We start from the raw sequence: 24,054 nt of genomic DNA, 5'->3' as shown, positions 1-24,054 counted from the left end.
AGAAATTTTAGAGCTGAAATGTAAATGTAAATTTATAGATAAAAGTTTTATCATAAAACCAATTTCGTCAGAAATCCAGCTTTTACTTGAAATCCAGCAGAAAGTTGTCAAACATATTGTTATCTTGCGAAGAACCTGCTAAATGTCTCACGTGGCATCTTTCAGCACTTATCTTGTTAACATATCTACTAAATTAGTAGTATTCGTTTGGCCGAATTACAATATTTTAACTACCGTAAAACGGGGTGAATAGAAAAAGTGGGGCGAATAGAAACAAAGTGACCTACAGGTAGAAATGCGTCTATTATGTAAAGATAAACTTTAAAAACCTACTGAAATATATTTTTTTCCCATTAGTTCAATAGTAACAGAGTATCGACAGACTATTTTCAAATCATAAATTTTGCTACATTTTGCTTAAACAAAATAAGAAGAAAATAGTGAAATCTCAACAATTTTAGATAGCTTGAAACATCCGCCATTTTTGACAATTTGCAACATGATCAAAAATTGAAATTGTTTTTAATAATTTCATTTTTTTTTCTTTACTAGGTGATTTTGTTATGATATTTCTTTAAGATGCACTCGAACAAGTGTTTATTTTTCATTTAAATGAAAAAAGTATTGATATTTACTGAACAGTGTTTCTATTCGCCCCATTGCGGGGTGAATAGAAACATACCACATTTTCACAAATATTTGTATGAAATAATTTTTGTTTTATTAACGGCAATTGGGGTCTCAGCTAAGGAAGACGGGATCCATATTTGAGAGTAATAAAAATGGTTTTTATCTACACGGTTTAAGTTGTACACATTCAAACATGTCGGAGAGTGTTTCTATTCGCCCCATTTTACGGTACCGGTATTCGGACGAAGGCCGAAAAGTGCTATTCGGTACATCTCTACTACCGTCGTTGGGGGTGACAATGGGTCAAAAAGGGATATGTGCGATTTATTTTTTGAATAACTATCGCAATTTAACTCCAATAAACTTCAAACTTGATGTGTAAAGCCTGTCCACGTTAAATTTCGGACACCCAAATAATGGCAGCAAAAAAAAGTTACTCATAATTCAACAAAAACAATTGTTTATTTCAGAATAAAAGAGTTATATCTACAAAATAAACAGTTGACAAGGATGTTAATCCTTCTTTCTGTAAAATTCTCGAACTTTCTGTGGTACACCCGCCATCCGTGTCCGAAATTTATCGTGGACAGGCTTTATGTACTTTGATGGTACACAGGGTGTCCACTCAAAATCAGTTTTCCAATTCCCGGATTTTTCCCGGATGCCCATGAAATTAAAAAACCGGTTGACAAAATGACCCTACGACTTGATATTTTAGTTTTTTTCATACAATATGAACAAATTGACGGGGCCCAGATAGCAGTAGCGGTAAACGCGCAGCTATTCAGCAAGACCAAGCTGAGGGTCGTGGGTTCGAATCCCACCGGTCGAGGATTTTTTCGTGAAGGAAATTTTCTCGACTTCCCATTGCATAGAGTATCTTCGTACCTGCCACACGATATACACGTTTCCTGGAGAAATTCTTCGTCTGTTAAAACTCATCTAAGGAAAGATCTGTTTAACAGTTCTCCTCTCAAACAGTGGCGCGGGAAGTGGGTAGGAGAAGTAGGACATGTCCTACGCACAAAAATACCTGGGTAGGACAGTCAAATAATTATCCTACCTATGATTTAATACGAAGTGATGTCGTTTATATAGCCAGATGTAAATATTCTTAGATTAATTGCCATAAGCATTTCAGGAAGTATTTCTTGAGAAATAACTGTAATAAAATGGAGAAGAGGTGTTAGATGCAAACATTCAAGAGTTCCTAAAGAATCTTTAGAACAATTCATATATTAAATCAAGACTGGTAGCACATATGCTGGTAGCATCGTGTATCAAGGCATCATTGGAAGAATATATTGAACAATTCGTTCAAAACTCCCGAAGCACGCTCTGTAGAAGTTCTTGGCTTTAATTGCCGTAAACATTTCTTCAAGACATTTGGTTGAATGCAGAGGCGACTCGTAACCTCACTTTACCTGTTCTACGAATCTAAAAATGAATAATTCAGTAAATTTAGTTTATAAAACACAAAGCAAATGATTGTTATCTTCCTTTCTAACAAAGCTCTATTTGTTAGATGCTAATTTGTTGCTGAAAATCCAGAATTTGTAATCGTGCAACAGGTAGATTTGAGGTTAGGGAATCGCCACTGGTTGAATGATTGATTGATTGATTCGCAGAAAATGATTAGATCATATTCCTATAATTCATAGTGTATTTTAGACTATTTCTGAACCATTTATCAAGAATCCTCACCACTATCCAGAAATTATTAGTTTTTTTCCAGTAAGCTCAGTTAAGCTACCTCGAGAATCTTCATTTCACAATTCTTCGAAGGATACAAAGAAAAACAAATAGACAGATTTCATAGTATTTTGATGTTTTAATAAGGAAATAATAGAACAATATCACTGACTGTTGAGATTCAGAGTGTATTCTAGTTTTTGTCAAATCTGGTCTGAAAAAGGATATAAATTTTGATCAACCAATAAATAACTAATGAAGTTGATCTAACCCAGGCCTGCCTAAACGATCTAAAACCGAGGGCTTTCCGAGCTAAAATTGTGTGGCGGGCCATTTTTTTTCTGCGCTATGGATTACAACATTGTCAAAAAATCGATCAAATCAAGCAGTGGAAAAAGGGTCGTTTGAAAAATTGAAGGATATTTAAATGGTTTTAAGCATCATACTAAGAGTTCCATACAAATAATTGCAGCTATTTAGTTATAATCTTTCCCAGCACTCTGTGTCAAATATAATCATGAATGCTTAACAATCCTTTTGAAAATCCTGCTCTGGATTATGTAAAAATGATGTCTAGGATTTTATAAAAAAAAAATACTCAGCGTTCGGTAAAAATTAAAAAAAAAAAAACTTACTTTATCTAACCTGCTAGTATCTTAAAAATCTGTATTCAAATTCAGATTCGAGCTCTGGATCTTAGCCAAGATGTTTTAGAAATTCCGTACAGGCTTCTGCATGGTGCTGTATGAATTGTAAAGTAAGGTGGGGCAAAAGTTCGACCTTAGTGGTATAACCAAAGTTTCCAGGAAAACAATAGCAGATAAAACAAAACAAATACCATACAGTGAACCTTCAACATATTGGCTATAATTTTGCAGAACAAACTTGTGTCAAAATATTTACCCATTTTCAGTTATAACAGTTTCAAAATTGATTGTCTTATTCGAACTTTTGCCCCACCGGTGGGGCAAGAGTTCGAATCTAGTGTGGGGCAAAAGTTCGCTGGCTAAAACCCAAAATATCGATCCTTTTATGACAGGCATACTTTACACCAGCCGTAAACTTAAGTTTGCCGAAAAATACACACTAAATTTTTATCAAAAAATTGCCCAAAACCGGGTTAATTGTAATATACTCAAAAATAGCAGTTTTTCGCAAAACTAAGTGGAAATGTAAAATTTTGGTGACAGTTTTCACACGATGAGACAAATATAACTAAATTTGAAGATAATATGTGGATTTTAGGCAATTTGCAAATTTTTCCATGATTTTATACATGGGTCGAACTTTTGCCCCGCTGATTCGAACTTTTGCCCCACTATGGGCCAAAAATGGTTTTCACACTTCACAGTTCAGTTTTCACACACACTTCAAAGCAACCTTATGATAGGCCTATAAACGCCCTTACATAAAATATTGAAAAAGATTTTATCTTCAATTGGTTCCATGCAACGAAAGTTTGACCAAAAATTACAATATTCACGTCGAAAAACAACAAATAGCCATAACTTTTACAAATCTCAATCGATTTTATGATATTTGGAGTAAAAGTCTCTTACTTGAATAGCATTCGAACCACAATGACATTTATAAGATTTGTTTTGAATTGAGCTAGAAATCTTAAAAAGAAACTCTTACCCCACTCGAACTTTTGCCCCACTTTACTCTACCTGTGATTCCACCAAAATCATGCACAAGACTCGTGTTCTGTAATCATTACGAAAGCTTCCGAGGAATGAGTTGCGGATTCAGTGTTTATCCTAAGATCCTGCGGATAGCTTATAAAGATTCTGTTTGAGTTTTCATGAACGAGGATTATATTGAGGATTCGGTGAGAACCCTGCTCATCATTTTTGAACAAAAAACCTTTTTTTTTGTGAAAATTCTGGCCAGAATTCTGCAAAAATCCACTACAGGATTGTGTAAATTCCATTACCAAAAAATTGGTAATATGATTCAGTGAATTTGAGTTTCGTCAACTAAGCCTTCCTTCAAAAACTAGAAATTCAGATTTGTCTATAAAATAATGAAGAAGGTCTTAATAGAAAAATTGTTGTCCTAATCAATTCAATGTTATTATTGAAATATTTACCTATATCTCATGGTTGATATGTGTAAGAATGGTTTACTGAACTAAGTTTACTAAAAATCAATAAATTCTATAATTTTGACATATCAATTCAGTTAATTTTAAAGAATCAAATATATAATATACAAAATAAATTTAATTAAATCGCGATTTGAGACTTGGTATGTTTCAATTAGAAATAGATAGAATATTCAACGGGCCAGATATGTGAAGAGTCTTGAAACTGTTTGTGGGCCGCACAAAATGAAGCCGCGGGCTTGATGCGGCCTGCGTGCCGTACGTTGGGCAGCCCTGATGAAACAAATGATCTTGAAGCTTTCTCATGAGAACTAGACTGCAGTCTAGTGTAAATGACTAGCATGGAAACAGTCACTTTCAGTTTGCTGTCTAGGATTACAATTTTTTTTTTTCTAGACTTCTGTGACAAAAAGATTTTGCCAAAATTTGTCATACACATAGTTTTGAATGTGGACGCGCCTCTGGAAACTGGCTATTACTTTTGAGATTGACATTGACTTTTGTTGCATCTTCCAAGAATTCGTCAAAAGGTTTGGTCAAGAGTCTCATCAAAAACATATCAAGAATGTGGTCAAGACTGCCATGAAATTTATTGGGGATATTTGGCAGAATTCGCAATAAATCTGTAAAAATCCATACAAAATCTCGTAAGTGCCTCATCAAAACTTTGTCATAGATCAAGGACTAGTCGAACTAGTAATTTAAACAAAGCTTCATCAAGAATCAGTATCACCAACAGCTTCAAATGAAAATCCGCCAAACGGAACTCTTAATTATTCTGCTTAGGATTTCAGTAGATTTCCCAAGATATATGTTTTTTTTTTGTTTAGCTTTTCGACAATTTCTATGAATCTACTAAGAATTTTAGGCAATTCTAGAATCCACTAAAAAGCTAATTAGGATTAGTTAGGAATTAGTTAGGATTCCAAGATTAAACATTAAAAATTTACAAGAATTTAAATGGAAATCTAACAAGTATCTCGCTAAGAACCTTGCCTGGAATCCCTGAGTACCTTTTTAGGAATGTTGATCCTTATCGTTAACTATCTCTATACGAACTCACCGAAGATAAGTCGTGATGCGAAGTGTGAATGACAGGTAGACGTACACTTCCTGAGATTTTTTTCAGTTTCGCCCATAATGTGTGTGTGTGTGTGTGATCCATCTAACCCCCACTGTCCGGCAGTGGTATTATGGAAAAAAGTTTTCAGCAAAAATGTAGTACATTTTTGCAAAAAGCTTCAGTCCGGGAGTTAGAAGGTGATAGCTCTATTGCAGATCCAGTGACCCATTTCAGAATGGCTGGAGAGACACGTCCATTCAGAAGTCACTTTCACTAACAACAAGCCCCGCATGTATGCATAACCGTTATCAAATGGATAATGATAATACATACACACTTCCTGTTTTGAAGATGTTTACTTCGAAACTGGCGCGTATTTAATTTTTAAGTAGCAATAAATATGTAATCAGAACAATCTCACCAAAATCCATCCAAGGCGGCGGTGTCATCAAATCCAATCAGTAATCGATTTTCTTCTTCTTCTTTTTTCCTCTGGTTGGCATCCATTTCCTTCTCCTTGTTACGCATATACCATTTCTCGTTGCCAGATCACATTTCGAACATGTTTTATCACTACTAATTCTTACTTTCACTTATTTTATTTAACGTAACCACTTAACATCATTTGTTCTCGGACCATCCGTCCTTGAGGCGTAGTGCCGTCGGCCGCAATACAAGCGCGACGGCGAAAGAAAATCACGAGGGTGCACAATATTAACAAAGCCAGTAAGAATCGGCCAAATAACATCACACTGAACGCGTCTGGAAGGATTATTCACGGCGTTTTTTCCAATATTTACTTCCGAATTGAAATCCGGATGGCGTGGCACCAGCCAAATCATCGGCCAAATTGTGAAAAAAAAAGTTTCGCCCATAATGCTTTGAAATTTAAACCAACCGGTAGTTTTAAGTTTGAAATACACATTTTCCCGGGGTGTTCTTCAAATTCCCGGGTATTTCCAGTATTTTTCCCGATCATTTGTAATTCCCGGGTTTTTCCCGCTTTTCCCGGATTTCCCGGATGGATGGACACCCTGGGTACATTAACAACTGTTCAATAAATTAAAGACAAATATTTATTCACAGCGGCACCACAAGTGAATGAAAAATGACCCAATCTCACCCCATAGAGGGGGTGACATTGGGTCACTGTAATTAAAATAACTTGTTTTTGAGAATATGATTTCAAAACCATTCACAACTGAAAAATATTGATAAAAAAAACGATGCAAACAAGACAAAAAGATATCTAAGATGTTTCACAAGTATGATAAACCCACTTAAAAGAAAAATTATACAGAAAATTGAAGAGCTATGAGAAAAAATGTGTAAACCCAACATTTATCGTCAAGTTTACATAAATTTTCTTGGTTTTTCCCTCAAATTGTCTTCAAAGTCTCATCTCCATTGCTATAAAGCCCATTCAGTTTCCCCAAAGGTGTACTGAAACAGTGATTATTTTAAACCTTCGCAAATAGTTAAAATTCGGTGCGACATTCCACGATCAATAAATTTCAGGCAGAAGTTGACGTCATAATCCCAGTATTTCAGCGATCCAACTCATTTGTACTTCCGTGAGATTATAATATTATATGAAAACACTGATAAATAATCAAATTTAGAAAAAAAACACCCTTTTGATAAAAATTAACGATGTTGCTGCGCACGAAACACAGTTGCTGGTTTGAGAAGTTGTCAAAATGCGTTGTATTGTTATTCAATGCACGGAATACTCAAGTGGACTTGTTTGATGTTTCAGAGATGCTGTATATAGAAAGAATTCGAGTGTACGAAGGTACGGTGCTGCCATCTGGGAAAAGTTTGCTCGATGCGTGAAGCGTCGAAAATTTTACCCGGCAAGGTATAGGAAGCGAAATTTCAAATGCTTATATAAAATTAACTACAATAGTTATTTAAAATCTTTTCAGTATATGTTGATATACTTTTGATGGGCTACATTATAGGCATATAATTTTGAGTTTTATATTTTTTTCTCAATATGCTGCTGATTCTATAGTTGATCAATAGTCTAATCCCGTACACTTAACAGAATTTAATTAAAAAGTGTTTTGAATTTTTTAGAAGCATTTGAAAATTGACTTCCTATGCTTTGCCATGTAAAATAATCGGAGCTTCACGCATAGGGTCAACTGTGGTAATTACCTTCGTAGACGCGAATAAACACATCTTGATGAAACAAGAGAACACCCGACACCGTAAAATGTCAAAAAAATGGACTTGGAATTTTATTTACTATCGTTCTTGCTTGACCCAATGTCACCCCCATTTTCAATGTTTTAGACATCGTACCGAAAAAAAATAATTGTTTTGTGGGAAAATCAAACAGATTCCGGAAAATACCTGTGATGTGTAATGAAAAGACTTTCAACATTCTACTAATACAACGATAGAGGCTAGAGTACATGCGTGATACTTTGTACAGGAGAAATTTAATGTTGTAAATTTTAGCTAGTTTCAACATGCAAGTTTATAGATGTAGTAAACAAAAACTACTATTTCTAAAAATGTATATTGTTATGAATTATGTGTAATAATATGTTCCCTAACATATGGATTATTAATTTTAGTAATATCAGCGTTATTAGCTGAAATATTTCACAAAACATATTTTTCCGTTTTGACCCAATCTCATTCCCTAGACCCATTGTTACCCCCATCGACGGTACTAATGATTTTGGAAGACATTCAGTTTTTAGGTTCTTGTCAAATAAGGTAATACTTCGTTCTGTGTCCATCGTTCGTTCTTAGGTTAATATATATTATAAATATAAGTAAAGCTTCACAAGAAATAAACTCCCTCTATCTTAAAAGATACAAGCACATAAAACATCGAAATCAACTCACCCGATAATCCGTATTCTTGCCGGACTTGCAGCAGCTGGGACACTCCCAACTGTTCGGCAAATCTTCATTCACGATGCCGTTAATCTCCGGCGCCAACCGCTGGGCGCAATCCGGATGGGTGATTTCGTAGCAAACCGAACACTCCATCAAGGAGGACGGTCCTTCCTGCATTTGTGCTTGTAGTTTCGCTTGTGCTGGTGCCGTTATGGGCGCTTGCCGCCAACCATCCAGGTGACAATGGATACACTGGGCCGTCACCGGAAGCATCGGCTGCAGACACTGACGCATCATACAGGTCTGCTTGGCTCGGCCCGGTCCACCAAACTTTACCATGTCTAAGCAAAAGCTGCACTCGCCACAATCCGACCGTTGACAGGCTTCACAGTTCTTGCACCGAGTTCTTCTCCGCCTCGGTCCATTGCCATCGCGTTTCTCCGCACTAGATCTTCCGCCGCCACTGCTAGCGTTGCCACTGCTCTTCTTGTAGGGGCCACGTATTGCACCGCCTCCCGGACGGGTTGGTTGCGGCGAGACGAAATTACGATCATCGTCGTGCTGCTGCTGTTGACTGGGCGGAGCGGCCATCACCGTTCCGTTGGTATTGACGTGATCTTCCTGTCCGACTGGAACCTGTTGGATGGTGGAAGAACTTTCCATTGGAGGGGCTAACCTTTCCGTTGGTTGAGGGTGTGATGGCATCATATCTTGGGTGTTTTCCTCTAGACTCGCTTGGGAGCCTTCTCCTTCTTCTTCGTGCGAAAGTGGCGTTTTGGTTCCACTTTCTCCGGCGTAGTATTCGTAGCGCTCTCGCAGGTACGAATTATTGCTCTTGTTGAGATCTGGATGGAGTACGGGTACTCCGGTGATTGCCTGCTCTGGATTGTCCTTACAGTGACGTTCGACCAGAGTGCGCACGTCTTTGATGAGAGCCACAGGATCCTTGATCAGATCCGGGACGTTCTTCTTTTGCGGTGGTAGATCGTACAAGTACATTACAATTTCCTTCAGTCCGAACAGTTCGTAGTGAGTTAAATGCACATGCGGTTTCCCGGCAAGTTCGGTCTCCCGGCCTGGTTCACCTTCCAGATGAGAGTGCCCCAGCAAAGTGTAGACATACTTCGCCAACACGTACCAAAGCATTTCTGTGAAGAACGGATACCGGAACTTTTGCGGTACCTTGGTGTTGTCTTCGACTTGGGCGATCTTCAGCTGCTTCACTATTCCAAACGAGTGGAGGAAGTTTCCTCCGAATACTAAAGAATCAGTCGGTGTATAGACGGCGTGAATCCAGCCAGTTGGAATGAAGAACGTATTACCTGCCGTCAGGTAAACCCTCGCGCACTTTTCTACCGTATCACCGAAAAACACATCCGACTGCTTGCCGGACAGGACCCACTTTTCGTACAACTGTAAATTCTTCTCCGTTGGTGGGATCAACCAAAACACTTTGCTACCTTTGAGAATATGGTACCACACTGACGTCCCACCGAAATCCACGTGGAAATCCGTGTAGCAATTTTTCACTGACATCAAACAATACTTTTGCACTTTGGGGTACATCATTTCGTTTAGCACATTGGTCCCCTCGACCTGCGATTCTTTCAACTGTTTCGGCCACACCACATCGACCCAGTCGATCTGGCGCACAATGTTCGGGCTCTGCACGTAGTTTTCCAGCTTTGTGTGCGAGAACTCCAGCGAAATCACATTCAGCAGCTTCTTCTTGTTGGTATCTTCGTAGTACCGTTCCCACTCCTTCATGGTCATTTCGACGTTTTTCTGCGTGTTGACGTCCATCACGTCCAGGACGCGGCGCGATCCGACGCACATCCGCACATCGTTGATGGTGAAGTTGGCCGAGGGCACCTGCAGTCCGAGGCCGGTCTTCTCCTTGAACAGCAGGGGAATGTTGAAGCCGTACTGCTGGAGGAAACTGCAATGGATTGAAATGAAATGGCAATATTAGATTTATTCAGCGCAATTCATGAGTTTGTTAGGTATGTTATTGCAACTTATTTTTAAAGTTTGTTATGAAATGCTAATATTAGTATGGGCCACTTTCCTCTTCTAAGGAATCCTGTGTCAGCATGCTAAGAACTACTTTAAGAAACTGATTCACAAAGCCCACATTAAGCACTTTTGTACTAATATATTTGAAATGTAAAGCTGCGTTACAACGCATTCTTTACGTTATGTAGCTCAAAATAATTTCTGGGTTCGCTTTGTCAGCTCAGCATTTCAATAAAATTAATTTTTAAATCAACAAACACAAACTTCATTTTAAATTAGAGATTTGTTTGTTCCAGTTACTTATATTTTTGATTCTGACAAGTTCAAATCAGTGAGATAAAGACCTCATCTGCCATTTTGTTTTAAGCTGTGAACGGTGAAGCAGCGAAAATGTTAACTTTTTGAAGTACTTGATGTGAAGAAATATATAAAACCAGGATCCTTGATAAGTTGAGACTTTCTTTTCTATAATTTCGAATTCAATTAAATATTTTTACTATTGCAGTAAACACGAAACATTAAAATTTACCATACCTAGGTATGGTTCCGACAGGCCTCCAGGAACTCTTCCATGGTTTCCTCCAGGAATTCATAAATAAATCCTAAAAGCATTCATCAATGGTTTTCCGGATTTTTTTCCATAAATCTATACAAGCATTCTACCACAAGTTAATCCAGCAATCCACCCGGGACTTCTTCAGATGTCCAGATTCCCTCGTAGATTTCTCTGGGGTTCCTCCGAGAATTCCTTCAGTGATTCTTCCAAGAATTCTGTCAGTTCATCAGGCATCCTATCTGTTGTTGCTCATATGATACTCCAGAAATTCCTTCTGAAATCTCCTCAGAAATTCCAGCAAAAAATCTTGCAAAAATGCTTCTTGAGAATACTGAGAATGCGTCCAAGCAGTACAGTCAACTCTCCCTAACTCGATATTGAAGGGACCATCGAGATACAGAACATATACTTTCAAATTTTTAAAATTTTCTTCAATTTGACAAAATACGTTCCAAATAGTAATACAGTGAAACCTCCATGAGTCGATATTGAAGGGACCATCGACTCATGGAAATATCGAGTCATGGAACAGAAATCCTTTGAAGAGCTGTTTCAAGGGACCATCACAGTAACCATAAAATTTTGTTTCTAGTATGGTTCCATGAGTCGATATCGAGTCATGGAACATCGACTCATGGAGGTATCACTGTATTAACATGAAAAATAGCAAAATTCATACACAATCATCTTTTGACACTTTTAGACAGATTGAAAATTTTTATCATTTTATCACTCCGGAGTGGGTTGCGTAAACCTCCATATTACTATTTGTATAACCATAATATTCAAATTCACGAATTTGATCAACATTTAAAACAATATGAAGATATCGAGTTAGAGAGGTAAACTTGCATAAGAAACTGAAACAGATTGCATCGAGTTAGGGAACATCGAGTTAGAGAGGTATCGACTTACAGAGGGATCAAAGTATTTCGTCGAGTTAGGGGAAATATCGAGATACAGAATATCGAGTAAGGAAGAGTTGACTGCAGTTCAAAAATTGTTTCGGGAATTAAGGCAGGAATTTCTCTATCAATTAATCCAAAAATTGCACCCCCTTCTGCACATGATCCTGCAGGGGTTTTTTTTATGGAATTCCCACAATGATTTTTCAAAAAGTTCCACCAAAATTTCCTTCTGAGAATTATTCTAGAAAATAAAACTTAATAAATTCTTCCTAGGATTTCAGCAATTCTAAGCGCCAATATTGAAAAGCATCCTGAGAATACCAAAATCTCTTCGGATATTTTCTTGTCAGCATTATTATTTGCAACATATCAATGATTTACAAATATTAAAATGGCCAGGCTCAGTGTTCTTCTTAGGTTTTCAGGAAGTCTTCAATTCACTATCCTTTTCACAGATGGGTTTTCGGTGAACTTGATATAAATCGAATCAGACGAACACTATGCAATATTTACTAGAATATGGTTCTATCTTAATCAGATTAAACCAAGCTGTTTCAATAAAAAAAAAATTATTGGTAAACAATCAATTCACTAAAAATAAACTCACTAAAAGAAGAAGTCGATCAAAGATGTGGGAAAGACAAGGGTCAATTTATTCAGCAATTCCTCATGGGACTCAGAAGGTATCCTCCGGAGATTTTTCTGTGATTCCTTTGAGAATTTATTCAGGCATTTTCCAGGTCCTTCCTCATTTGTTGCTCATATATTTATTTATTTATTTTCGTCAACCGACGTAGACTAGTACATTTTACATAAGGTACAGTGGGGGAAGTGTATCAGTGGGGGAAGTGTATCAGTGGGGTAAGTGGATCATTTGTCAATATTAAGCATAAATGCTTGAATATGTTGAATGTTTTCGCACCATTGCTTCGTTTTAGGTTATATTCTTACGCCCACACTGATACTATTGCAAAACTGGTACTACACGTACACTAACACAAGCAAACTTGTTAGCTGCAAAAAGTAATTAATTTGAAAATTGTTTTCCATCAATAAAAATCCATTGTATCTCTGTCTTAAATCGAATTCTATTATTTTTTTCGACACATGGTGAGCACTTCAGTTCTAATTGAATGAATCATAATAAAAAATATGTGATTTTAATAAATAAATACAAATACATTGGGCATGGTACACTTACCCCCACTTTTTAATGGGGTGGGGTAAGTGGATCAAGAATTATTACCATTTATTGGCAGACTGCTTACGAGAATTTTATTAAGCTTTAATATCCGCAAATGTTGTTTTCCTTAATTTTCTTCCATTCCCAGCTTGAATTAGTCAAATTGACCATAGAAAATTTGAATTAATCCACCTAAAAGTTTTTTTAACCTTTCTGGCATAAAAAAAAATAAAAGAATAATAATTTCAAAATGTACACGAAACTTTTCGTGTTTTATCTAAGTTGAGTTGTAAAAAAGCAAAATATACTATTTTCCAATTGAACGCTTAGTATTATTTGACCATAGAAATTGTCATAGACAGATGATACACATATGTTCATAAATAAAATAGAAGTATTTCAGATTGTTATTCCAAAGTAAAAGTAACTAATATTTTTAAACTAAGAGTGTTTTTGGAAAATATCGTTAGGAATAATCCAACAATACTTCTGTGTAACTTATGCGTATAAATGGATGAATTTTCTCCAAATTTTTCTAGAGTCAATGTTTTTTTTTGTTAGATTTAGTATGAACTAATATATACATACTTTTTATTATATTTTGATTAAATAAAGGAACTTTTTTTAATTTTAAAGTATTATAATGTAACATTACTAGCACTAATAACAAGAACGAGAGTAATATCATTTTTATTATACATAATCACACCACATTTGTTTCGAGAACAGATTTTTTTGATTGGTGATCCACTTACCCCACCATGGCACAAATTTTTAAGTCTCTCATACTAAATACATAACAATCAGAAAAATAAAAATAAATGACGATTTGAAGTATAATAGTCCCTCATTTGTTATCCACAGAAAAAAGTTTGAATTACATTATTCTAACTGTACATAACAATGAAGTTAATTTTTGATTTTTCTGTATCCACATATTTTTGTTTTATTTCTTAATACCAAAATTATGAAATTTATAAAAAATATTGAAAAAGAAAGTGTAGTGTAAAAAATGTTAATTTCATTTTGTTTTATTTTACGTGTTGCAATTTCTAATGGATTTGAAGTATGTTTTTAGATTTTGCCGAGACATGGTAAAGTCAATAGTTTCGCAATGTTGATTGTAAATGACCATCATTTGATTTAGAGGCCCGTTTTTGGCATAATTTGTTCGATGATGATTTGTTAAGAATAAGTTACGATTTCGTAATTGCCTAGAAGGAGCGTAGAAATTTAATTTTGATAAGATTTCTGTAGAATCAATACGTTGCGAAACGATATGATTTACAAATGAAACTCTTGCGATTTCACGCCGCTCTTTCAAAGTTTGTATATCAATAAGCATGCAGCGTGCTTTGTAAGGTGGAAGTAGAAATGATGTCCAACCTAATTTACGAAGAGCATATAGTAGAAATTTTTTATGTACAGATTCTAATCTTTCTTCGTGTGTCATTGAGAAAGGAGACCATACAATGCTGCAGTATTACATGATTGATCTTACATATGCAATATATAGAGTTTTAATTGTGTATGGGTCATGAAAGTTGTAGCAGAAGCGTTTTATGAACCCTAGCATGTTATTAGCCCTGTGAATTATTGTATTGTAGTGGTCTACGAAAGAAAGCTTAGTGTCTAAGATTACTCCTAAGTCCCTTACTCTTTCACATTTTTCCACATTTTGATTTCCTAATGAAATTGAAATTCGTGGTGTTGTTCTTTTTCTGCTAAATGATATTAGGTTGCATTTTTTTACATTCAGTTCTAATAGGCTTTTTTTGCACCATATGTAGATTTTTTCTATTTCATTGCGGAATACATTGATGTCTTCTTCATTTCTTATTTCCAGGTAGAGCTTCATGTCATCGGCATAAATTAACACTTTGAGTTTATTGAAAATGAAGGAAATGTCGTTTACATACATAATAAAAAGAAGAGGTCCCAAATGAGAGCCTAGAGGGACACCCGAAGTGACTTGAATTGGTTTTGATTTGTTTCCTTCGAATTTTATTATTTGTTGGCGGTCAGTTAAATACCATTCAAGCCATTTCAGCAGTCTTGGCTCGATTCCATTTTTTTTAGTTTGGTATGTCTATGCGATCAAATGCCTTGCTAAAGTCCGTATAAAGAGCTTCTACGTGGTTTCCATTGTCCATTGCATTCAATGAATAGTCAACAAATTGAAGTAAATTTGTTGAGATCGAGCGACCTTTGAAGAAGCCATGTTGTGTGTCTTTAATTCTATTTTTGATTTGAAGAAATAGTTTTTCGTTGACAATTGACTCGAAAAGTTTTGGAATACAAGAGATAATGGCAATACCACGATAATTACGTATGTCAGATTTTCGGCCAGATTTAAAGATAGGCACTAAAAAGGAGCTTTTCCATATTTTAGGGAAGATTCCGGATTCAAGGGATTTATTGAAAAGCCAAAACAATGGCGCTGTAAGTTCTTTTGCTAAATTTTATATGGGTTTGCCTCAGGGCTCTTGTCTGAGTCCACTTCTGTATAACATATATGTGAGTGAGATTGATAATTGCTTGGCTGAAGGATGTACTCTCAGACAATTAGCTGATGATTGTGTTATTTCTGTAATAGGTAAAGATAGAGAAGATATGCAAGCTCCGCTTCAAGCTACATTAGATAGTTTGTCTTCATGGGCAACTGATTTAGGAATCGAATTTTCACCAGAAAAGACTGAAATGGTTGTTTTTTCTAAAAAACATCATCCAGCAAAATTTGAACTACAGCTATCAGGGAAAAAAAATAATCAATCTTTATCTTACAAATACTTGAATATTTGGTTAGATTCTAAGTGTACATGGAAAAAACATGTTCAATATATAAAATCTAAGTGTGAGCAAAGAATAAATTTTATCAGGTCCATTACTGGAAGTTGGTGGGGAGCTCATCCAGAAGATTTAATAAGGTTGTACAAGACAACGGTACGATTCTGCAATTAATGGTACAGTCCAGACGAATGCCACTTTATTATTGGCACATGTCTGAAGATATTTCACCTGATGTAATCGATTCTGAACAGCTCAATATGAACTTCCTTCAGTTTAACAACGATAAAGTTACATATGACATTTCTATGAAACAAGAAATAAATAATATCCCAGATTACTTGAGATCCAAAATAATACCTTCAATATTTTCATCGAAATATGGAAGACTTTCTTCTGACAAATGTTTTTACACTGATGGCTCTAGCATAGATAATAGTGTAGGTTACGGTGTTTTCAATGAAAACGTTTCTATATATCATCAGCTTAAGAATCCATGTTCAGTATTTGTTGCGGAGTTGGCAGCAATATATAATGCTTTAATTATCATCCTTAATTTATCGGTTGGCAGCTATTACGTATTTTCCGACAGTCTTAGCTCTATTGAAGCTTTAAAATCAATAAAGCCACAAAATGCAACATATTTTATTATTGAAATGAGAAAACTATTGAATACATTAACAATGCGCTCTTTCAGCATCACTTTCATATGCATTCCATCGCATTGCCTCATCAATGGTAATGAAAAGGCAGATGTTTTAGCCAAAAAAGGTGCCATAGTAGGTGAAATTTTTGAAAGAAAAATTGATTTTATGGAGTTTTTTCAAACATGTCGTCGGAAAGTAATTGCTGAATGGCAAAGATCTTGGGATGAAGGATCTATGGGACGTTACTTATACGGTCTTGCACCAAAAATATCAAAAAAATCATGGTTTAAAGATTATAATCTGACTAGGGACTTTATTAAGGTTATTTCTAGACTAATGTCGAATCATTATAGATCTAAGGCTCACCTTAAGCGTATTGGTTTAAGTGATACTAATCATTGTGACTGTGGTGAAGGATTTGAAGATATAGAACACGTTGTTTGGGTGTGTTCTAAATATGAAGTAAAAAGACAAGAATTGATTGATTTCCTTCCTGTTTTATGGACACCACCCAACGCAATGCTCTGTTTTCTCACAATCCTAATTTCCTAAATCCTATATATAAATTTCTAAAAGCTATTAGCTAAATATGTCACTTTTGTCTTTAACAGTGAATTACTATTACCTGCGACTTGAGTGATTGACGGATGTCTTAAGCCACATATCAAACCGATTCCGTTTCCTCAAATTTTCCTCAAGTCATCATTTTGAACTGCACGACGCCTCCAATAGTACCACTGAGCTGATCATCACTATCTCATCTGAGCAACTTCACAAACCCATTGAGAAGATGGAGTGACAAGATAACCGTTCTACGATGCATCCCAAGCCCCGAGTTTAGAACTTCTAACTTGTCGTGAGAGTATGACAAGATGTAGAAGCTAAATGAAATTAATACAAACATTGTATATAACGTTATTAAAATGGCACCTAATACTTTATGGTAAGGGCCTAAATAAAGATAGGTTTGAGGGTTTTATGCCTATAGGAGAAGAGATTTTTTTTCACTCCTACAGGCTTTCCCTCATTCCAAAAAAAAAAAAAAAAACAAGAATTCACCAGGTACTTATTTCAATATTCTTCCTGTGGATCCGTCCAAGATGTTCTTCACAAATTGTTACATGTCAGAAATTTCTCTAAGAATTCCTACAGCAGTTCCCTAAAAAAATGCTGCAGAAATCCCCACAGGATTCTTATTAGATTTTTCCTGCGATTCCTGCAAAAACTTCTCCGAGGATTACACCTCTAAATTCCATCTAAGAATTTTCCGTATTTAATCAAGGCATTCCTTAAATTGTTTTTCCTGTGGTTCGTCCAGAAGTTGTCTAAAGTGTTTCTCTAGATATTCAACTTTTGGCCATTGAACTTTTATTCTTAAGGATCTCTTCAATTTTTTTCACCAAGTATTCCACCAAGAATTGAGGGATTTCTTGAGGAATTCTTCCAGAGATTCAACCAGGAATTTCTTTAAGGATATCTCCAGGAACTTTTCTTGGGATTCTTGCAGTGTAAGACCTCAAAGCACGTAGGAAACACTGTACTAAATTACTTGCTGGCTTACTTTGCCGATAATTATTCACATAAAACTTCGAATGGCTAGTAAGGCCTATGTTTCAATTCATAAGAATTCAAATTTTGTAAGTTCGCGGCTTACTCTTTAAAAATCCACTGTAACGTCATAACATTATCAACAAATTCCCTGGCCTGGATCATGGGGATTGACGGTGCCAAAGTGAAGGTGCACCGTAAAATAATATCCGTTTGTATAAAATATCACCTTCCCAATACTTTGGCACACCTCTAACGGATCATGATTTATCATGAAACGGCTGCTTGCAGGCTGAGGATCTGTTAATATGTTTCTGCATATTATCAGGAACTCTTCAAATGGAGGGACCGCCAGGGCTCAGTAGTTACTTATGCACCACTACTTGTAGTTGCAGTTTGTTAGATGAATTGTAGCATCCTTTGTACTAATCGGTAATGGTGGATAGGTTTCGAAGCTAACGCATGATCCAACTTTTTGTTATGTGACTTAAAAGTGAGTATTCGGTGAGTTTCTGTGTAACATTCGTCGTTATAAAATTAATGATTGTGAGGGTGATAATGATACTTGATGAATTGCATAGTGATGATGAACTGTTGAAATTGCATTTGAAGTGATTGTGAGGGTTACGTTAATACCACAGACATAATAATAACAGTAGACACTTATTTATTTAAACAAAAACACTATTGCCTAGTTCTTTACACTTTTACAATGACAGTGTTCATAATAACAGCGAGTGCAATAGAAGTGATTGAAGTATTTTTTGTTACGGTCGTTGTGATAATTCGTAGTTCAATTAAATAGTAAAAAAATAAACACCCTTCAATTATTGGTAATAAAATAAATTGGTATGAAAGTGGCGTGATGTAATATTGGTGGAACTTTTAGCTGTGATGGTGGAAAGTGATAACGAAAGTTCATACATGATAATCTGATATAGAAGTGCTAGTGTCAAAAACAAAAGTGACGACAGCAACAGTGAGGCAATTATGTGACAGTGAATAATAAAATAAAATGGGGAATGGGGACCTTTTCATAAAACTATTTCGTTCTTCACTTTAACCACTCTAGTAACATTTCAGGCCTTATCATAGTTTGATAGTAGTCTGAACTACTAGACTGCAAAACTACGGTAAGGGCTGATTGCTGCTAGGGTACACAGTGACCATTTGAGCAACATTGCTTAGGAACGTCTGTGTGATGAACGCAATAGAGGCTTATAAAAGCAAATGCTGGGAAGGAGCTTAGGGCAGATTAAAAGTGCCAGTACTGCCCCTATCGCTACCGACAAAAAAAAAAAAACATTATCAACAAATTAGTACTCAGCTCAAATTACAGTACCATCGGTTATTTACATTCAAGAGCAGATTCCTACTCTCTGCTTTTAATCGTCTTAATTTCAGAGTACACCGTTGAGGAAAGTGTGATATGTACAAGAATCATTACGCCACCGACAGACAGACGGTTGAACATGTGAATTAACCTTCATACGCACATTGTACGGCGAACGAAACCTATATCCAATCCAATCCCAAGCAGCATGCAGCTCAGCAGTAAACGATTAGCCGCCCGTCCGAACCTATTATTGATGTTTTGATTCGTTCGAACGAAAGCAAAATGAAAAGTACCGAGAAAATTGATGGTAATCGAAAGCGAAAATAAACTTTGAGTATACAGGCATCGTAAACCCCGGGGAAGACGCGTGAAGTGAGCCGAGAAAAAAATCGGCAAACATTCCGGTTCTGTACTTTTTTATGGTTGGGAAGAAGATGTGATTTTTGATGAAATTTATAAAAATTGTCTTGACTTCCAGAATAGAGAAATGGATTTTTATCGGACACGACCCTCAAAACATACTGAGGCAAAAATAATAAAATTATATATACTGAAAATTCTAAGTATGACTTATGATTCTGGTGGAGAATTTCGTCATGTACGTCAATGTACGAATGCTCGATAACAGACCAGTTGTTTTAGTGATTCTTACGAAAAATATTTAAAATCATGGTTCCTAAATAATTCATTGTTTTCACTTATGGAACTTATATCACTTTTGAAATGGATCAGTGTTCAATATAACCATAATTTGACTTGTTCTTAAGTCATGATTTATAAAAAAAGCTTAAGTATTTTTGGCTCAGTGTACAATTTATAGCTAGTAGTGAAATTGGCACACCAATCTGAATAGAATTAATATTCCACTATGAGATGAACGATAGGAACAGCAACACTATTATCTCTGTTTGACCCCGTCCCTTCCAGCCACACTCTCCCGATTGATGTGGCGAACGTGCCTATACAACATCCAATGCCTCTAGGTTACAGCATATCTTTAACACGTCTGTCTAGTTCACCTCGTTCGGTGTTAGGAGAGCCTACGAATGGGTGACGGCTTGGCTTGGCTTCACGTACCAAAGTAGAATAGATAGTACCGTAGAACGGGGCATCTTTGAAAACGCGGGTAACTTTGATAGTGTAGGCGTTTCATGAAAGGTTGACGTGATGAAAAATAGCCTATTGCCTTCCTTGATACCTTGATGGCTACAACGTAGCATCACGCCATTGCCGGGCGTGTTGTAGAGCTTCATCTTCGTCGGTCTTGGGCGAAACTTCTCCAGTTGTCCCGAACATTCAGGGTTGTATTCGTGGTATTCCCCGAAGCCGCCGACCTCTACCTGGTTCCCTGCTGAATATTATTTTTGCAATTCTTTCTTCCGACATTCGCACTAAGCGACCAGCCCACTGAAGTCTGCCATATTTTACATGCTTGATAATATTCGCATTTTGGAAAATTGATACAACTCGTGATTCATGCGTCTGCGCCACACCATGTTCGACTTTCCCACCGAGTATTGTCCGCAGAACTTTACGCTCGAAAACACCGAGAGCTTTCCGGTCTGACTCTATCAACGTCCACGCTTCGTGTTCGTAGAGAGCCACCGGAAGAATCAATGTTTTATACACGGCGAATTTTGTTTCCGTTTGCAAGCTGCGGGACCTAAGCTGGTTACGTAGTCCGTAAAAGGCCCTATTCGCAGCCACAACACGTCTTTTCACTTCGCGGGAAACGTCGTTGTCACTGTCACAAGTGTTTAAAGGTAAACAAATTCTTCAACAACTTCAAACACAACCTCAGCACCTACACCACCATACCTGACTCTATGTCTACCTGCAACCATGTACTTCGTTTTGGTAGAATTAATGGTCAGGCCTATCCTCGCTGTCTCCCTCTTCAGAGACACAAAGGTCTCCTCCACTGACCTGCGATCGATTCCAATTAGGTCTATATCGTCCGCAAAGCCAAGGAACATGTGCGACCTTGTGATAATAGTGCCATTTCTCTGCACGCCACATCTCCTAATCCAGTGTAGAATCAGCCAAATTAGTTTCGCCGGAAAACCATTTTCAGACATTAACTGCCAAAGCTCATTTCTTTTCACTGAGTCGTACGCAGCCTTGAAATCAATAAACAGATGGTGAGTCTGCAAGTTACACTCCCGGAATTTGTCTAGGATCATTCGCAAGCTAAACATCTGGTCCGTTGTCGAACGGCCCTCACGAAAACCAGCTTGATATTCGCCGACGAATTCAGCAGGGTAATTCCTCTGTAAATGGCACACTCCAATCTGTGCCCTTTCTTGTAGATAGGGCGGATGAGGCCGTCCAACCAGCCAGTAGGCAATTCTTCGTCCTCCCATACCTTCAAAAGTACTCGGTGGATCGACTGGCAAAGCTGCTCACTTCCGTGCGTGAGAAGCTCGACCGGGATATCGTCCTTCCCAGCAGCCTTACAGTTCTTCAGCTCGCTTATAGCTTTATTATGGTGGGTGGGTCCACAGCTTGGTCGTCATCATCTATGTTCATCCTGTTCCTCGCTACATTTCCATTTTCACCGTTCAACAATTACTGAAAGTGCTCCTTCCACCTGGCAGCCACTGCCGTTTTATCGGTCAGCAAATGCCCTTCTCGATCATTGCACAAGTACCCGCCGGTATGGTATTGTGCCGCGCACCATTGACCGTTGCATAGAATCTCCGCATATCATTCCGGTTCATGCTTTCTTGAGCGTCAGCTACCACACTTTATTCGTGCTGCCTTTTCTTTTTGCGGTGGATTCGCTTTTCTTCGGCTCTCGCTGACCTGTACCGCTCTCTGTTTTGTCGGGTACCGGCCACAAGCATACTGGGTTAACTGGGTTAAACTCCCATGAGAAACTAAATTTTAGGACTTAAATTAATAAATATCTTATTCTGCAATTTCTGATCGTAATAACCTGTTTTCCATCACGTCAACTTCTCATGAAATGGCCTACTTTCCTGCACTGAATAAAGCAGTGTGGTTATATTTATTACGCAACTGAAATCCGTTGCGTAATGACTATTATCGTTCGTACTGTAAAAATCGTCATTCTGCAACTTGTTACGTAAACTACTATTCTCCTATTCATCAGATATATTTATTCTCATCAGCAACTTTTTGTTCTATTGTTTGAGGTACAAGTTGGAACCTAGGGAGAATAAATTTGTACTAATGTTCTGCAGTGTTTAGGACGGTTTTCTAAATTTGTAAAATAGTAATTGCCATATTTTTACATAGTAGTCTGAAGTAAAAATAAATCTAGCGAACTTGCATCTTGTCACCTTCATTCATTGAAGGGAGGATCAATTTAGAGAAATCGATCACGTTGCTTACGCTTGTATCCTAGCACACGCTTGATATGAAAAAAAAAATCCAAGTTTTCCAATAATACCGAAGTTACCCCGTTTCACGGTGCGCTGTAGGTAGGCTCCAAAGATACGTGAGTACGATGATTTTTGTCTCTTACCCGACGGTGAGATCGGTCCCTTTCATCTCGCGCACCATCCCGGACTGCGCAAAACGGGCCGATTCCAGCTTCTCGGCAACGCTGAATCCGCGCGCCCCCTCGTAGTCATCGTCGCCGAGGGCCCATTCGTCCGAGTAGAGCTTCCGTTGTTTCCGCTCGCGCTGTTGATGGTGTTGGATTGGGTGATGTGTGTCGTCATCGTAGCAAGGATTGGCAGCAGGACCAGGCATGAAACGAAAACGAGAAAAAACACATATCGGTGGATGAGTGTTAGGTTGCTAATCGTGGAAAAATCCGCCGGGAAAAAAGATTTTCTTTTCGGGTGGAGGAGAGGGTGGTAAAGAAAAATGGTGGGACGGGGATGAAAGGCTGCTTAGCGCCCAATAGACAGTGATAGATAAGGCAATTTGTGATAGGAAAATTTCTTGTTTGAGATTGCTATACGTTTCAATTGGAACTTGTCCTAAGCTTGTGAGCATGGTTTCCACGATTGTATTTTTTGAATGTCGTTGCTTGGACTTTATGCAGTGTTACATACTACAACCAGGATTTAGGGAAATTTCCCAAACGAACAGGTGTCGAACAAACCGGGAATTAATATCAAAAAGCAATTAGGGTGTCTGATCCAGTCATAGTGTGTGTACCAATAATAGTGGTAGTGCCGTTTCAAGCGTGTTATAACCAATTTTTATTTTTATGTGTATTTTTCTAACATGGACATTGTCAAAATGATATGAATGTGTGAAAAAAAATCTTGTTAAATAGTAAGGAAATAGTAGAAAACAATTAAAATCCTTAACTTTTTTGCTCCTTTGCACCAGTTATAGTGGGGCGTTCCTATAATAGTGAGGCTCAATGGGAAATCAATGTAAACCACTATTATGGGAACAGACGTTAGCAAATACCACTATTACTGGAACGTGTTCCAGTAATGGAGGAAATGCTTTTTTTGATAGAATTAATGATTTTATCATTCTAAGATTATTTTTTACGTGAAATATAATAAAAAAGCTTTCGAATGACGTATTCAGATATAAAAAACGAGTTTCCGTTATTTTTTGGCGATTTTGTATTCCTCAACCCGTTACTATTGCCACTATCACTGGTACAGACGCCCTACTAACAAAAAACGATTATGACGATAGTGGACACAAAAAGGGATTTATGTTACTGTTTGACCTGAATATAACGACTTCAATTATTAATTGCGATAAATTGACCTAACATCAATT

The 24,054-nt window shown here is 37.0% G+C and overlaps 1 protein-coding gene across 2 annotated transcripts in view; it reads right to left on the bottom strand.

Annotated features, from left to right (window-relative positions):
- Positions 1 to 24,054, bottom strand: part of LOC110680236 (jmjC domain-containing histone demethylation protein 1-like) — a 74,571-nt gene that overhangs the window by 11,483 nt on the left and 39,034 nt on the right. For both annotated transcript variants that reach the window (XM_021856051.1, XM_021856052.1), the window contains 2 exons: positions 22,823 to 22,983; positions 8,358 to 10,290 (listed from right to left, as the gene is read on the bottom strand). In XM_021856051.1, the coding sequence (XP_021711743.1) occupies positions 8,358 to 10,290; positions 22,823 to 22,983 (2,094 nt within the window). The remainder of the gene's footprint in view (positions 1 to 8,357; positions 10,291 to 22,822; positions 22,984 to 24,054) is intronic.

This window comes from Aedes aegypti, unplaced genomic scaffold, assembly GCF_002204515.2.
Source record: "Aedes aegypti strain LVP_AGWG unplaced genomic scaffold, AaegL5.0 Primary Assembly AGWG_AaegL5_hic_scaff_1089_PBJ_arrow, whole genome shotgun sequence".
Taxonomy (NCBI): Eukaryota; Metazoa; Arthropoda; class Insecta; order Diptera; family Culicidae; genus Aedes; species Aedes aegypti.
This window is presented reverse-complemented; position numbering and strand designations above follow the sequence as displayed.